The sequence below is a fragment of the Oncorhynchus keta genome, chromosome 30 (assembly GCF_023373465.1).
Source record: "Oncorhynchus keta strain PuntledgeMale-10-30-2019 chromosome 30, Oket_V2, whole genome shotgun sequence".
In the NCBI taxonomy this organism is placed as follows: domain Eukaryota; kingdom Metazoa; phylum Chordata; class Actinopteri; order Salmoniformes; family Salmonidae; genus Oncorhynchus; species Oncorhynchus keta.
In genome coordinates this window covers 10,849,686-10,867,919 of record NC_068450.1, presented here as the reverse complement: position 1 = coordinate 10,867,919, position 18,234 = coordinate 10,849,686, and the positions used below count along the sequence as shown (strand labels likewise).

The 18,234-nt window shown below is 43.5% G+C and overlaps 1 protein-coding gene across 2 annotated transcripts; it reads left to right on the top strand.

The window, feature by feature from the left end:
* Window positions 1-18,126, top strand: LOC118373191 (vesicular integral-membrane protein VIP36). 2 transcript variants are annotated; one of them, XM_035759275.2, is made up of 8 exons: window positions 1-224; window positions 14,704-14,822; window positions 15,004-15,121; window positions 15,437-15,516; window positions 15,791-15,952; window positions 16,228-16,342; window positions 16,667-16,786; window positions 16,965-18,126. In XM_035759275.2, the coding sequence occupies exons 1-8, from the start codon at window positions 59-61 to the stop codon at window positions 17,123-17,125; spliced, it is 1,041 nt and encodes a 346-aa protein (XP_035615168.1). In that variant the 5' UTR covers window positions 1-58; the 3' UTR covers window positions 17,126-18,126. The 2 variants fall into 2 exon arrangements, with proteins under 2 accessions (XP_035615168.1, XP_035615167.1); XM_035759274.1 differs by lacking the exon at window positions 15,437-15,516 and adding an exon at window positions 15,303-15,385 and having other exon boundaries at window positions 6-224.
* Window positions 18,127-18,234: the final 108 nt, after the last annotated feature.

The window sequence follows — 18,234 nt, the reverse complement described above, 5'->3', positions numbered from 1 at the left end:
GCTTCTAGTGGGGGTTGCTGTTTCCTACCCGGATCAGGAACATGATTATCCAGGATCCATGGTGTCTTTCATAGGCCGAGTGAGCAAAATGAGAGGTTTTTGTACATTTATCAGCAGGCCACTGCTTTTCCTATTACTTCACTTTACTCTAGTGCAATGCGATATAACAGACGGCAATGCAGAACACCTAAAGCGGGAGCATTCGCTCATGAAACCGTACCAGGGTAAGTATGCTAACGGCATGTGAAATCGACAGCTAAGTTAGCTAGCTAGCTGTTATCTTGTTAGAAACGTTAGCTGCTAAGGGCCAGTCGTACTACACTGAACAAAAATATAAACGCATCATGTAAAGTGTTGGTTTCACGAACTTAAAAAAATAACCCAGAAATTATCCACACGCACAAAAAGCTTATTTCTAAAAATATATATATATTGCACACATTTGTTTACATCCCAGTTCATTTGTATTTTTCCTTGGCCAAGATAATCCATCCACTTGACAGGTGTGACATCAATAAACTGGTTAAACAGCATGGTCATTACACCGATGCACCTTTGTGCTGGGGACAGGAAAGGGTCCCTCAAATTGGCAGTTTTGTCACAAAACACAATGTCACAGACGTCTCAAGGGAGTGTAATTGTCACGTTGCATGAGGCAAATAAATGGTAGTCACACCAGACACTGACTGGTTTTCTGATTCACGCCCCTACTTTATTTTTTTTTAAAGGTATTTGTGACCAGCAGACACATCTGTATTCCTATCATCTGAAATCCATAGATTAGGGCCTAATGAATTTATTTCAATTTACTGATTTTCTTATATGAACTGTAACTCAGTAAAATAGTGTGCAACTGTAGCCTGCAATTCGGGGCGTACCTGTATCTGCAGGAACGCACCCCTCGAGCATCCCATTGGTTCCTTCATGAACACTAACTAGCACGCTAGCACACTGTGTTTCCCCCGCCTGTTGTGTACCCGAGAACTGTGCCCGCTCGCGACTCTGGTACACAGCAGGTGGGAGGCGGGGGTGACACAGTGTACTAGTAGCACAGTGTGCTAGTTAGCTAGCTAAAACACAGAGTTGCTAAATATATATATTTTTATAACTAACCCAAGATAGACAACAGCCTGTTGTTTGTTTTCAATTTGAGCAAATTAATCACAGTGAAGAGCTTGCGAGAGCCTAATGGCATGTTAGCACAGCTAAGCTAGCACAGTGTCTTTCGCACACCGTCGTTAACAGTTCCCGACAGGCTGGGGGCGAAGGACACTACCGGTGTTTACTAGTTATAGCTAGCTACCATGGTTGCCCCTGCCTCTTCTTCTGTTGCAAATCAAATCAAATGCGCCAAATATGACCGGTGTAGACCTTACTGTGAAATGCTTACTTACAAGCCCTTAACCAACAATGCAGTTTTAATAAGAGAAAATACTTACTACACAAACAAAAGTAAAAAAGGTAACGCAATAAAATAACAAGAAAGCTATGTGCAGGGGTACCGAGTCAATGTGCGGGTAACAGGTTAGTCGAGGTAATTGAGGTAATATGTACATGTAGGTAGGGGTAAAGTGGCTGCATGGATAATAAACGGTGAGTAGCTGTAATAGTCTGTGTAGCCATTTCATTAATTGTTCAGCAGTCTTATGGCTTGGGGGTAGATGCTGTTAACCTCTTTTGGCGCATGAACTGCTAGCGGGACAGCTATGACAACATCCGGTGAAATTGCAGAGTGCAAAATACAAGAAAATCGTAATATTAATTAAAACATTCATGAAAATACAAGTGTAATACATAATTTAAAAGCTTGACTTTTTGTTAATTCAACCGCGTTGTCAGATTTCAAAAAGGCTTTACGGCGAAAGCATACCATGCGATTATCTGAGGACAGTGCAACCAGCACAGGCATCACAAAATCACAAATAGCGATTAAATAAATCACTTACCTTTGAAGATCTTCCTGTGTTTGTAATCCCAAGGGTCCCAGCTACACAATGAATGGTCGTTTTGTTTGATAAAGTCCTTTATATGCAAAAAAGTAAGTTTAGTTGGTGCCAATGATCTCTGTAATCCACTTGTTCAACATGCTTACAAACAAATCCAAAAAGTTACCGGTAAAGTACGAGAATAGTATGTTCAATAGGGAAGATAAATAACGAAGAGCGCACCTCATTCATGAGCCAACAAGACTATTTTTCTAAAGAAGAAGAGTTCTTCCAACTACTTGCTAATTTTACAAAAAACAAGCCTGAAACCCTTTCTAAAGACTGTTGACATCTAGTGGAAGCCATAGGAACTGCAATCTGGGTCCTATCTATGTATGACTTGGCCTTACGGTCAGATGCCGAGCAGTTTCTATACCAGGCGGTGATGCAACCGGTCAGGATGCTCTCGGTGGTGCAGCTGGATAACTTTTTGAGGATCTGTGGACCCATGCCAAATCTTCTCAGTCTCTTGAGGGGGAATAGGTGTTGTTGTGGCCTCTTCACTACTGTCTTGGTATGTTTGGACTAGAGGTCGACCGATTATGATTTTTTCAACACCGATACCGATTATTGGAGGATCAAAAAAGCCGATACTAATTAATCGGACGATTTAAAATAAAAAAAATAATAATGACAATTACAACAATAACATCAATAAAATCAATTTAGCCTCAAGTAGATCATGATACATGTTACATTTGGTTTAAATAATGCAAAAACAAGTGTTGGAGAAGAACATAAAAGTGCAATATGTGCTATGTAAGAAAGCTAACGTTTCAGCTGCTTGCTCAGAACATGAGAACATATGAAAGCTGGTGGTTCCTTTTAACATGAGTCTTCAATATTTCCAGGTAAGAAGTTTTAGGTTGTAGTTATTATAGGACTATTTCCCTCTATACCATTTGTATTTCATTAACCTTTGGCTATTGGATGTTCTTATAGGCACTTTAGTATTGCCAGTGTAACAGTATAGCTTCTGTCCCTCTCCTCACTTCTCCCTGGGCTCAAACCAGAAACACAGCCACCACATCGAAGTGGTGTTACCCATGCAGAGCAAGGGAAACAACCACCCCAAGGCTCAGAGCGAGTGAAGTTTGAAACGCTATTAGCGCGCGCTAACTAGCCAGTCATTTCACTTCGGTCACACCAGCCTCATCTCGGGAATTGATAGGTTTGAAGTCATAAACAGCGCAATGCTTGACGCACAACGAGCTGCTGGCAAAACGCACGAAAGTGCTGTTTGAATGAATGTTTACGCGCCTGCTTCTGCCTACCACCGCTCAGTCAGATACTTAAGATACTTGTATGCTCAGTCAGATTATATGCAATGCAGGACACGCTAGATAATATCTAGTAATATCATCAACCATGTGTAGTTAACTAGTGATTATGATTGGGTTTTTTTATAAGATAAGTTTAATGCTAGCTAGCAACTTACCTTGGCTTACTGCATTTGCGTAACAGGCAGTCTCCTTGTGGAGTGCAACGAGAGAGAGGCAGGTCGTTATTGCGTTGGACTAGTTAACTGTAAGGTTGCAAGATTGGATCCCCCGAGCTGACAAGGTGAAACTCTGTCTTTCTGCCCCTGAACAAGGCAGTTAACCCACCGCTCCTAGGCCGTCATTAAAAATAAGAACGTGTTCTTAACTGACTTGCCTAGTTAAATAAAGACAAAGGTGTGGTAAAAAAAAAATCGGTGCCCAAAAACACAGATTTCCGATTATGAAAACTTGAAATCGGCCCTAATTAACTAATTATTCCGATTAATCGGTCGACCTCTAGTTTGGACCATGATAGATCATTGGTGATGTGGACACCAAGGAACTTAAAACAAAAAAACTCTCAACCCGCTCCACTTCTACCCCGTCAATGTTAAATGGGGGCCTGTTTGGCTCTTCTTTTCTTGTAGTCAATGATCAGCTCCTTTTGTCTTGCTCACATTGAGGGAGAGGAATTGGGTCAAATTGATTCAAGTTTGCCTGCTTTAAAGTCCCCGGCCACTAGGAGCGCCGCTTCTGGATGAGCATTTTCTTGTTTGCTTATGGCCTTATACACCTCGTTGAGTGCGGTCTTAGTCCCAGCATCGGTTTGTGGTGGTAAGTCGACGGCTACGAAAAATATAGACAGTGTGGTCTACAGCTTATCATGAGGTACTCTACCTAAGGCGAGCGAAACCAGCTGTTTTTGACAAATAGACATTTGTTTTACTGGAATCAGCTGTTCTGTCTTGCCGATGGAAAACCCAGCCAATTGACTTGGTGAAACATAAGATGTTACAGTTTTTATTAATATCCCATTGGTAGGTAGGATAGTCTCAATCGGAGCTCATCCTGTTTATTCTCCAGTGATTGCACTTTGGCCAATAGGACGGATGGTAGAGGCAGGTTACCCACTTGCCAACAAATTCTCACAAGGCACCTTGATCTGCTGCCCCTGTATCTCCATCTTCTCTTCATGCGAATGACATGGATTTGGTCCGGGAGCAGCTGTATATCCTTGGCGTCAGACTCATTAACCTCATAGTCCGCCCCAACCCGCATGCGGTCGAGTTACTACAGCCTCAAGCTCATTACCATAACGCAACGTTAGCGATTTCTAAAAATCGCAAATGAAATGAAATAAATATGCCTGCTCTCAAGCTTATCCTTTTCTTAACAATCCTGTCATCTCAGATTTTCAAAATATGCTTTAGAACCAGAGAAAATCAATAATTTGTGTAAGAGTGGTGATAGCTAGCTTAGCATTTAGCGTTAGCATTTAGCACGCAACATATTCACAAAAACCAGCAAAGGGATCAAATAAAATAATTTACCTTTGAAGAACTTCAGATGTTTCAATGAGGAGACTCTCAGTTACATAGCAGATGTCCAGTTTTTCCTGAAAGATTCTTGTGTAGGACACATCGTTCCGTTTTGTTACTATGCATTTGGCTACCGAAACTAACCGAAAATTCAGTCACCTACACGTCAAACTTTTTCCGAATTAACTCCATAATATCGACTGAAACATGGAAAACGTTGTTTGAATCAATCCTCAAGGTGTTTTGTCATATATCTCTTCATTGAAATGGCAGTCCTAGAAGCCTTCTTTGTTCTCTGATTCGGATGGAAAAATACTGGTAGCTGACTTTTGCGCACCAATTTCCACGCAGACACCGTGCGGGACACTTGGCAATTGTAGTCTCTTATGGTCAATCTTCCAATGATATGCCTACAAATACGTCACAATGCTGCAGACACCTTGGGGAAACGCTAGAAAGTGTCCGTTCATTCCTGTCGCATTCACAGCCATATAAGGCGATCATGGAAAACGTACCTTCAGAAATCCTGTTCATTTCCTGGTCGCTCAAACATCTTGGTTTTGCCTGAAGCTTTTGTTATAAGGCACTCAGTGAAAATCTTTGCAGTTCTGGAAACGTAAGAGTGTCTTCTTTCCAAAACTATCAATTCCAAACATAGTCGAGCATCTTTTCGTGACAAAATATTGCGCTTAAAACGGGCACGTCTTTTTATCCAAAAATGAAATAATGCCCCTAGTGGACTAACAGGTTAAAGAAAATAATCTTAGTCCAGTTCAAGGTGAGTAATCGCTGTTTTGATATCCAGAAGTAGTTGAAACATAGAAACACAAAATAGCACAATTGGTTAGGAGCCCGTAAAACTGCAGCCATCCCCTCCGGTGCCATTATATTGGGTCTGTGGGGTTTTCTCGGGGGTTACCAACATTACGGTGCATTACTCCATCTAGCCTACTGTATTGGAGCACCCCTGCCTCCCTCCTGGATTAAACATGGACCAATAGAAGAACACTATATATAAACTCAGCAAAAAAAGAAACGTCCCTTTTTCAACACCCTGTCTTTCAAAGATAATTCATAAAAATCCAAATAACTTCACAGATCTTCATTGTAAAGGGTTTAAACACTGTTTCCCATGCTTGTTCAATGAACCATAAACAATTAATGAACATGCAACTGCAGAACGGTGGTTAAGACACTAACAGCTTATAGACGGTAGGCAATTAAGTTCACAGTTATGAAAACTTAGGGCACTAAAGAGGCCTTTCTACTGACTCTGAAAAAACGCTACGAGAAAGATGCCCAGGGTCCCTGCTCATCTACATGAATGTGCCTTAGGCATGCTGCAAGGAGTCATAAAGGACTGCAGAGGTGGCCAGGGCAAAAAATTGCAATGTCCGTACTGTGAGACGCCTAAGACAGCGCTACAGGGAGACAGGATCGTCCTCGCAGTGGCAGACAACACCTGCACAGGATCAGTACATCCAAACATCACATCTGTGGGACAGGTACAGGATTGCAACAACAACTGCCCGAGTTACACCGGGAACGCACAATCCCTACATCAGCACTCAGACGGTCCGCAATAGGCTGAGAGAGGCTGGACTAAGGGCTTTTAGGCCTGTTGTAAGGCAGGTCCACACCAGACATCACCGGCAACAACGTCGCATATGGGCACAAACCCACTCGCTGGACCAGACAGGACTGGCAAAATGTGCCCTTCACTGACGAGTCACGGTTTTGTCTCTTCAGGGGTGATGGTCGGTTTCGCATTTATCGTTGAAGGAATGAGCGTTACACCGAGGCCTGTACTCTGGAGCGGGATCGATTTGGAGGTGGAGGGTCCGACATGGTCTGGGGCGGTGTGTCACAGCATCATCGGACTGAGCTTGTCATTGCAGGCAATTTCAACGCTGTGCGTTACAGGGAAGACATCCTCCTCCCTCATGTGGAACCCTTCCTGCAGGCTCATCCTGACATGACCCTCCATCATGACAATGCCACCAGCCATACTGCTCGTTCTCTGCGTGATATCCTGCAAGACAGGAATGTCAGTGTTCTGCCATGGCCAGCGAAGAGCCCGGATCTCAATCCCATTGAGCACAGTCTGGGACCTGTTGGATCGGAGGGTGGGGGCTAGGGCCATTCCCCCAGAAATGTCCAGGAACTTGCAGGTGCTTTGGTGGAAGAGTGGGGTAACATCTCAAAGCAAGAACTGGCAAATCTGGTGCGGTCCACGAGGAGGAGATGCACTGCTGTACTTAATGCAGCAGATGGTCACACCAGATACTGTCTGTTACTTTTGATCTTGACCCCCCTTTGTTCAGGGACACATTATTCAATTTCTGTTAGTCATATGTCCGTGGAACTTGTTCAGTTTATGTCTGTTGTTGAATCTTATGTTCATACAAATATTTACACGTGAAGTTTGCTGAAAATAAACGCAGTTGACAGTGAGCGGACGTTTCTTTTGTTGCTGAGTTTACAAAAATAGTGGATTTGGCTATTTCAGCCAGGGTGTATAAAATCGACCACACAGCCATGCGATCTCCATAGACAAACATTGGCAGTAGAATGGCCTTACTGAAGAGCTCAGTGACTTTCAACGTGGCACCACCTTTCCAAAAAGTCTGTTCGTCAAATCTCTGCCTTGCTAGAGCTTCCCCGGTCAACTGTAAGTGCTGATATTTTGAAGTGAAAACGCCTAAAAGCAACAACAACTCAGCCGCAAAGTGTGTCCTCTGTTGCAACACTCACTACAGAGTTCCAAACGGCCTCTGGAAGCAACGTCAGCACAAGAACTGTTCGTCGGGAGCTTCATGAAATGGGTTTTCATGGCCGAGCAGCCGCACACAAGCCTTAGGTCATCATGAGCAATACCAAGCGTCGGCTGGAGTGGTGTAAAGCTCTCCGCCATTGGACTCTGTAGCGGTGGAAATGCGTTCTCTGGAGTGATGAATCATGTTTCACCATCTGGCAGTCTGACGGACGAATCTGGGTTTGGCTGATGCCAGGAGAATGCTACATGCCCCAATGCATAGTGCCAACTGTATAGTTTTGTGGAGGAGGAGTGATGGTCTGGGGCTGTTTTTCACGTTTCGGGCTAGGCCCCTTAGTTCCAGTGAAGGGAGATCTTAATGCTACAGCATACAATGACATTCTAGACAATTGAGGGCTTGCACCTTTGTGGCAACACTTTGGGGAAAGTCCCTTTTCCTGATTTCAGCATGACAATGTCCCCGTGCACAATGTGACGTCCATGCAGAAATGGTTTGTCGTTCGGTTTGGAAGACCTTGACTGGCCTGCACAGAGCCCTGACCTCAACCCCATCAAACACCTTTGGGATGAATCGCTGACTTCGAGCCAGGCCTAATTGCCTAAGATCTGTGTCTGACCTCACTAATGGTCTTTTGGCTGAATGGAAGCAAGTCCCCGTAGGAATGTTCCAACATCTAGTAGAAAGCCTTCCCTGAAGAGCGGAGGCTGTTAATAGCAGCAAAGGGGGGACCAACTCCATATTAATGCACATGATTTTGGAATGAGATGTTCGACAAGCAGGTATCCGCACACTTTTGGTCATGTAGTGCATAAAGAGGGGTTATTCTCCGCAAGTCTCCCTTTCTGTTGTTATGCCAATTGTCTAAATCTGTTGTGGTTGTAATGCAAATTTAAGTCAAGTTCGGCAGATACTTCAGCGAGCTAGCTAACGTTAGCTAGCTACTTTTATTTTGTCTAGTTGGAACTCCTGCAAGTTCTAACTACATTTTTTTTATTGTTTTGGAAGATAGCTTTGAGGTGGACGGAGTCTGAAATACCTTATTTACATAGGTATTCAGACCCTTTGCTATGAGACTCAATTGAGCTCAGGTGCATCCTGAGAAAGGCACACAACTGTCTATATAATGTCCCACAGTTGACAGTGCATGTCAGAGCAAAAACAAAGCCATGAGGTCGAAGGAATTGTCCTTCGAGCTCAGAGAAATGATTGTGTCGAGGCACAGATCCGGGGAAAAGTGCCAAAAAAATGTCTGCAGTATTGAAGGACCCCAAGAACACCGTGGCCTCCATCATTCTTAAATGGAAGATGTTTGGAGCCATCAGGACTCTTCCTAGAGCTGGCTGCCCAGCTAAACTGACCAATCGGGGCAGAAGGGCCTTAGTCACGGTGGTGTCTTAGAACCCAATGGTCACTCTCTGACAAAGCCCCAGAGTTCCTCTGTGGAGATTGCTGTCCTTCTGGAAGGTTCTCCTGTCTACCAAATCAGGCCTTTATGGTGGAGTGGCCAGACTCTACAGTAAAAATGCACAAGACATCCCGTTTGGAGTTTGCCAAAATGTATTAAAAGGACTTTCAGACCACGAGGAAAAAGATTCTCTGGTCTGATGAAAACAAGATGGAACTCTTTGGCCTGAATGCCAAGTATCACGTCTGGAGGAAACCTGGCACCATCCCTATGGTGAAGCATTTTGGTGGCAGCATTATGCTGTGGGGATGTTTTTCAGCGGCAGGGACTGGGAGACCCTTCAGGATCAAGGGAAAGATGAACTGAGCAAAGTACAGAGCGATCCTTGATGAAAACATGCTCAGGACCTCAGACTGGGGTGACGGTTCACCTTCCAACAGAACAACGATCCTAAGTGCACAGCCAAGACAATGCAGTAGTGGCTTTGGGACAAGTCTCAATGTCCTCGAGTGGCCCAGCCAGAGCCCGGACTTGAATCCGATCAAACATGAAAATAGCTGTGCAGCGACACTCCCCATCCAAACTGACAGTGCTTGAGAGGATCTGCAGAGAATAATGGGAAAATGTCCCCGAATACAGGTGTGCCTTGGCACAAATACAGGGGAAACTCACCGCAGGGGAAGCTCACTTACATACTCTTTATTCGTATGTATTTTTTTGCCCCCCTCTTCAAAGGACAAAGGCAACTTTGTATCATTTTTGTTTTTTGTTTTACAGATATTTAGTGACATGCATTATTCATATACTTGACATACATTTTATACACAGTACTACCTGATAGGAATACAGTTTGACACACTTTAAAAACAGGTTACTAAAGATCATATGGGGTGGTGCTTATATTGACATATCACTACATGTGTATGTCAAACTGTATTTGCTATCATGTAATACAGTATATAAAAGTACCATGTACACTACCGTTCAAAGGTGTGTGGTCACTTAGAAATGTCCTTGTTTTTTAATAAGGAAAATATTTTTTTGTCCATTTTAAGATAACATCAAATGAATCAGAAATACAGTGTAGACATTGTTAATGTTATAAATGACTATTGTAGCTGGAAACAGCTAATTTTTAATGGAATATCTACATAGGCGTACAGAGGCCCATTATCAGCAACCATCACTCCTGTGTTCCAATGGAACGTGGTGTTAGCTAATCCAAGTTTATAATTTTAAAAGGCTAATTGATCATTAGAAAACCCCTTTGCAATAAAGTTAGCGCAGCTGAAAACTGTTGTTCTGAGTTAAATAAGCATTCAAACTGGCCTTTAGACTAGTTGAGTATCTGGAGCATCATCATTTGTGGGGTTCGATCACAGGCTCAAAATGGCCAGAAACAAAGACCTTTCTTCTGAAACTCATCAGTCTGTTCTTGTTCTGAGAAATTAAGGCTATTCCATGTGAGAAATTGCCAAGAAACTGAAGTTCGCCTACTTCCGCCGCCGACAGAGATGGCCGCCTCGCTTCACGTTCCTAGGAAACTATGCAGTATTTAGTTTTTTTACGTGTTATTTCTTACATTGGTACCCCAGGTAATCTTAGGTTTTATTACATACAGTCGGGAGGAACTACTGGATATAAGAGCAACGTCAACTCCCCATCATTACGACCAGGAATACGACTTTCCCGAAGCAAATTCTCTGTTTTGCCCACCAACCAGGACAATGGATCGGATCCCAGCCGGCGAACCAAAACAACGACGCCGTAAAAGGGGCAGACAAAGCGGTTTTCTGGTCAGGCTCAGGAGACGGGCACATTGCGCACCGCTCCCAAGCATACTACTCGCCAACGTCCAGTCTATTGACAACAAGGTTAATGAAATCCGAGCAAGGGGTAGCATTCCAGAGAGACATAAGAGACTGTAACGTTCTTTGCTTCACGGAAACATGGCTCACTCGAGACACGCTATCGGAGTCGGTACAGTCAGCTGGTTTCTTCACGCATCGCGCCATCAGAAACAAGCATCTTTCTGGTAAGAAAAGGGGCAGGGGGGTATGCCTTATGATTAACGAGACGTAGTGTGATCATAACAACATACAGGAACTCAAGTCCTTCTGTTCACCTGACTTAGAATCCCTCACAATCAAATGTCGACCGCATTATCTACCAAGAGAATTCTCTTCAATTATAATCACAAACTCATATATTCCCCCCCCCCAAGCAGGCACATCGACGGCCCTGAACGAGCTTTATTTGACTATGTAAACTGGAAACCACATATCCTGAGGCTGCATTCATTGAATTTTAACAAGGCTAATCTGAAAACAAAACAAGACTCCCAGAATTCTATCAGCATATCGATTGTGCAACCAGGGCTGGTAACTGGATCATTGTTATTCTAACTTCCTTGACGCATATAAGGCCCTTCCCTGCCCTCCTTTTGGAAAAGCTGACCATAACTCCATTTTGTTGCTCCCTGCCTATAGAAAAAGACTAAAACAGGAAGCTCCCGCGCTCAGGTCTGTTCAACGCTGGTCCAACCAATCTGATTCCATGCTTTAAGATTGCTTCGATCACATGGATTGGGACATGTTCCGCATTGCGTCAAACAACAACATTGACGAATATGCTGATTCGGTGAGCGAGTTTATTAGCAAGTGCTTCGGCGATGTCGTACCCACAGCAACTATTAAAACATTCCCAAACCAGAAACCCTGGATTGATGGCAGCAGTTGCGCGAACCTGAAAGCGCGAACCACTGCTTTTAACCAGGGCAAGGTGACTGGAAACATGACCGAATACAAACAGTGTAGCTATTCCCTCCGCCAGGCAATCAAACAAGCTAAGCGTCGGCTTAGAGACAAAGTAGAGTCTCAATTCAACGGCTCAGACACAAGGCATGTGGCAGGGTCTACAGTCAATCACGGATTACAAAAAGAAAACCAGCCCCGTCGCGGACCAGGATGTCTTGCTCCCAGACAGACTAAACAACTTCTTTGCTCGCTTTGAGGACAATACAGTGCCACTGACACGGCCCGCTACCAAAACCTGTGGTCTCTCCTTCACTGCAGCCGACGTGAGTAAAACACTTAAACGTGTTAACCCTCGCAAGGCTGCAGGCCCAGGCGGCATCCCCAGCCGCGTCCTCAGAGCATGCGCAGACCAGCTGGCTGGAGTGTTTACGGACATATTCAATCAATCCTTATCCCAGTCTGCTGTTCTCACATGCTTCAAGAGGGCCACCATTGTTCCTGTTCCCACGAAAGCTAAGGTAACTGAGCTAAACGACTACCGCCCTGTAGCACTCACTTCCGTCATCATTAAGTGCTTTGAGAGACTAGTCAAGGACCATATCACCTCCACCCTGCCTGACACCCTAGACCCACTCCAATTTGCTTTACCGCCCCGATAGGTCCACAGACGAAGCAATCGCAACCACACTACCCTAACCCATCTGGACAAGAGGAATGCCTATGTGAGAATGCTGTTCATCGACTACAGTTCAGCATTTAACACCATAGTACCCTCCAAACTCGTCATCAAGCTCAAGACCCTGGGTCTCGACCCTTCCCTGTGCAACTGGGTACTGGACTTCCTGACGGGCCGCCCCTAGGTGGTGAGGGTAGGTAAACATCTCGACCCCACTGATCCTCAACACTGGGGCCCCACAAGGGTGCGTTCTGAGCCCTCTCCTGTTCTCCCTGTTCACCCACGACTGCGTGGCCGTGCACGCCTCCAACTCAATCATCAAGTTTGCGGACGACACTACAGTGGTAGGCTTGATTACCAACAACGACGAGACGGCCTACAGAGAGGAGGTGAGGGCCCTCGAAGTGTGGTGTCAGGAAAATAACGTCACACTCAACGTCAACAAAAGTGAGGTGATCGTGGACTTCAGGAAACAGCAGAGGGAGAACCCCCCTATCCACATCGATTGGACAGTAGTGGAGAGGGTAGTAAGTTAAGTTCCTTGGCGTACACATCACGGACAAACTGAATTGGTCCACCCATACAGACAGCGTGGTGAAGAAGGCGCAGCAGCGCCTCAATTTAGCTTGTCACCAAAAGCACTCGCAAACTTCTACAGATGCACAATCGAGAGCATCCTATCGGGCTGTATCACCGCCTGGTACGGCAACTGCTCCACCTACAACCGTAAGGCTCTCCAGAGAGTAGTGAGGTCTGCACAACGCATCACCGGGGGCAAACTACCTGCCCTCCAGGACACCTACACCACCTGATGTCACAGGAAGGCCATAAAGATCATCAAGGACAACATCCACCCGAGCCACTGCCTGTTCACCCCGCGCTATCATCCAGAAGGCGAGGTCAGTACAGGTGCATCAAAGCAGGGACCGAGAGACTGAAAAACAGCTTCTATCTCAAGGCCATCAGACTGTTAAACAGCCACCACTAACATTGAGTGGCTGCTGCCAACATACTGACTCAACTCCAGCCACTTTAATAATGGAAAAATTGATGTAAAAAATGTATCACTAGCCACTTTAACTTATTGGTGACACGGCGGCATTATTGAGTAGCTTGGATGAATAAGGTGCCCAGAGTAAACTGCCTGCTACTCTGTCCCAGATGCTAATATATGCATATTAGTAGTATTGGTTAGAAACACTCTGAAGTTTCTAAAACTGTTTGAATCATGTCTGTGAGTATAACGGAACTTATTTGGCAGGCGAAACCCTGAGGACAAACCATTTAGATTTTTTTTTAGGTCACTCTCTTTTCAATGGGGTTTCATTGGAAATCCATATTTTTAAGGGACCTTCTTGCAGTTCCTACCGCTTCCTGGATGTCAACAGTCTTTAGAAATTGGTTGAGGTTTTTCCTTTGTGTAATGATGAAGTAACACTGTTCAGAACGAGGTTTCGAGTGAAGAGGACTCTTTTGTTCGAGGCGCGTGACCTGAAAGCTACAGTTTGTTTTCCTCCTGTATTGAACACAGATCATCCCGTCTTCAATTTTATTGATTATTTATTATTTATTTATTTTGAGATATTTTGTAGTCACGTTGCGCAAGTTGGAACCTGTGTTGTTCTGGATCAAACGCGCCAAATAAATTGACATTTTGGATATATATATCGACAGAATTAATAGAACAAAAGGACCATTTGTGATGTTTATGGGACATTGGAGTGCCAACAAAAGAAGCTTGTCATAGGTAAGGCATGAATTATATCTTTATTTCTGCATTTTGTGTCGCGCCTGGAGGGTTGAAATATGCTTGTCAGTGTTTGTTTACTATGGTGCTATCCTCAGATAATAGCACCGTTTGCTTTCGCCAAAAAACTGTGATGAAGCAGGTTAAAACAGTGTGGATATTTTGCATTCTTTTGATGTAATATGAAAGTAAAGGGCCTTTATGTTTCTAGAACCGTATTGCTATCGAGAATCGATTCACATTTAGATGGAGTATTTGGCTGCCAGAGCAGGTGGTCTACCTCTGAAAGTAACATACGGTCCTTGGACTTTGAGGAGCAACGACAGGCTCCTTAAAAGTACAGCTTTCGCTAGGCTTGGGGTAGCCGACTCAACTATTTTTAGTCAGCTGGGCTAAGAGTTATTCTTATTCATGACTACAATTCCATTGCCCCCCTTGAGTACTTGAGAGCTGGCCTAGGGGTGGCAATGAGTCATTGATGCACAATGGAATTATTCACGTTCTTCTCTCATGTGTCCCTGAAATGCTGCTTGACTCTTCATCAACATGTTGTACAGGTGTTGGAAGCAGCCCGTCCAGTCAGTGGGACTTCTGGGGGAGCACGCTAGTCACCAGCTCGTATGTGCGCCTGACACCTGATGAGAGAAGTAGACAGGGATCCATATGGAACACAGTGGTGAGTAAGGAACTAGCTTCTATGAAATGTATTCTGTTAGGCATTACAGACAGATACACAAACAATAGTCCACTCCCAAATCCATTATAGCTTGATTGGAGAATATCTACATTTTGAACTGAATAGGTCCAATTGATGGTTGAATTGATGATCCAATGTAATTTTTCCTTTCACTGTGCAGCCTGTTTATCTGAAAGACTGGGAGATGCACGTGCAGTACAAGATCCACGGGTCGGGGAAGAAGAATCTCCATGGTGACGGCATCGCCATCTGGTACACGAAGGAGAGACTTCATCCAGGTAATGTATCATCTTGCCAAAATAACGTATTTGTCATCAACCACTTCCTCATTCCATTACAAAGCTTTGGCAATCAAATTAGTAGACATTGTGATGTGGTAGCACTGGGTTGCATTTGCCGTAAGCACTTCATGTCTCAGTCATGTGCTCATCATATCTCGCCTCTTTGCCTTCCATTCAGGCCCAGTCTTTGGAAACCAAGATCATTTTGTTGGCCTGGCTTTATTTGTGGATACCTTCCGCAATGATCTCCATGGGATGGATGTAAGTGCAGCGATCTGGCTGGTTGACTTGACGTGATTCTTCCCTTTGCAGGGTCTGTGTTTGGCAGCAATGCTAAGTTCCACGGCCTCGCCCTTTTTATAGACACGTACCATAACGATGAGGCAGCTGACGTGAGTTGATGCAGCTACATTTATCATTATTGTCCTGCGTTTCATGTCATTGTGATGGATGGATTTTAATGTGAAGTATTTTCTTTTGAGTTTCTTTGTTATTTTGTCATGAATTTATTTTATTTTTTTGCTTTCTGAGGAGGACTTTTTTGTAACACAATGAACGTGTGTGGTAACTGATTCAGGATTCGGATCAAATAATTGATTGACGATGTCTATAACGAACATTTTTTCCCAGTTTTCTGTCCTTACATCCCTTGTTTCCCCACACTAGCGTTCCTTCCCTTACATCTATGCCATTGTGAATAATGGTTCTCTGCCCTATGACCATGGGAATGATGGACGTAACTCTGAACTGGGAGGCTGCTCTTCTGAGATCAGGAACAAAGACCATGACACCTATCTGGCCATCCGTTATTCCAAGGGTAGACTCACGGTAGGAATCCCTTTTTTAAAATAAATTATATAAATGACTCTAGTTCAGACATCTTGGATCGGTTTCCTAAACATAGATGAGGCTGAACCTAGTCCTGTATTGAAAGGCATGCTTAATGGAGATGGCTCCTTGGAGAATTCTCTTTGGTCCAGGACGATGTTTAGTCTTTGTCTGGGAAACTGGATTCTTGTGTTATGAAATTGGTGAATTTCAATGTTATGTGTTCGACATGTTGCAGTTCTATTCAAATAATGGCACCATTCTGAACTCTACAGGTGATGATTGACATTGATGATAAGAATGAATGGAAAGAGTGCATTGACATCGGGGGTGTCCGCCTCCCCACGGGGTACTACTTTGGGGCTTCTGCTGCTACGGGAGATCTCTCTGGTAGGTTGGGTCAGTTAGGGTGTAGAGACTGATTCTTGCTACAGGGGATCTCTGGTAGGTTGGGTCAGGGTGTAGAGACTGATTCTTTCAAGATGTAAATCTAAATAAATGTAGGTTTTCTAGAACACAAAGGTAAGAACTGCACCCTGAGAAAGATAATGACTGACCTTGATTCAGTTATTTCTTTATTTATTTTATTTCACTGTGCAGAAGAGTACACACAGATTGAAACCAATGACTTGTTTATCGTTTCATAGTCCGGCTTTGTCAGTTGTACATCTGAAGTCTATTGGGATTTATGCTAACACATTTCTCATGTTACAGATAACCACGACATCATCTCTATGAAGATGTACCAGCTGATGGTGGAACACACACCTGATGAGGACAGTCTGGACTGGACCAAGATTGAGCCAAGCGTCAGCCTGCTGAAGTCCCCCAAAGGTAGGTAGATTTATTTGATAAAGAAAACCCATTTCCGTTCTAATCTAATAGACAATAAAGCTTGTATTCTATTTGACCACAGTCAGATATTTGTCATCTTACTGTAGATCATGTATGGTAGGGTGAGTAGGCTTGTTAGAGGTAATCGTGATCATTCTTTAATTTTTCTCTTTCACAGACAACATCGATGATCCTACCGGTAACTTCCGAAGCACGCCTCTTACTGGCTGGAAGGTCTTCCTGCTTCTGCTATGTGCTCTACTGGGAATTGTAGTTTGTGGTGTTGTAGGGGCTGTTGTATTTCAGAAGCGCCAGGAAAGAAACAGGAGATTTTACTGAGAAGAAAAACATATTTCTGTATGTGAGAGATATTTGTGAAATTGACTGTTGCAAAGAATGTGTTGTTGAATCTCTATTCTAAGTTAATTTTCTAAAGATTGTACAAATGTTTATATCTGCTGAAGCGCTGTGATGAGTCACTTATGGTATCGTTCCAATTTTTGTGAAATAACCATGACTAATGGTTGCTACCATGTGTCTGAGTGACCTTTGACTTTTTGATGGAGGCAGTTAAGCGTTTTTGTTTTTATTTACCCTTTCCTCTCTAATTGTTTGCTTTCACAGTGCAGGGGATAATTGCTGTTGAATTATTGTTCATTTGGCTCGATCTGTAAAACACTGATTAGTTAAATAACAACTTTCAAAAGTGATTGTGAAAATAATGTTCAGTATAAGATTTATTTTCACTTCATTTAGCTTTTTGTACTGTTGGGTTCTGATTGGGCTAGTTTAGATGGGTGAATGGGATTTTATTTACTTTTTTAATTCTGACCGCTCTTGACTGTTGGTTCAATGTGATTGCTGCACTTCTGATGCTGATATGCTAAGGCTTCCTTATCTGGCCTTTGCCATTTTCTCTCTCCATGTGTGAAGTTTTCTTTGCTGACTTAAACAATATTTTTGGGAGAGCAACTCCCCCAACTACCATATCCACACGTCACATGGCCTATATGAGGAATAATTTGGCTACTAATAATGCAACGATCGATTTATACAGACAAGTTACATTTTAGGTTTTGACGTTATTATACCATGTGGGTGTTTTGAAGGATTTCATCGTTCTCATTTTTGGTGAGGCTTTACAAATCACGACTGTGAGATTGCACCACCTTTCTCATCTTGCATTATTAAATTGATGGGAGTTGTATGTTTGAAAACCTGCTTATACACCGATTATTTGAGTAGGAATATCTCTAATGTGATTTGAATGATTCAAACTGAGCAAGGCCATTGTTGAGTTTATCCTGTAAGACTCAATAAAAACTGGTCTCCCCAAATGAGTACGTTCTAATATGGAGTCTAATGCTTCCATATCGTTTGGTATGTGACAGACAGTACAGACGTTTGCCCTGGACTTCTTCAAGCAAAGCTCTACTACTGATTCAACT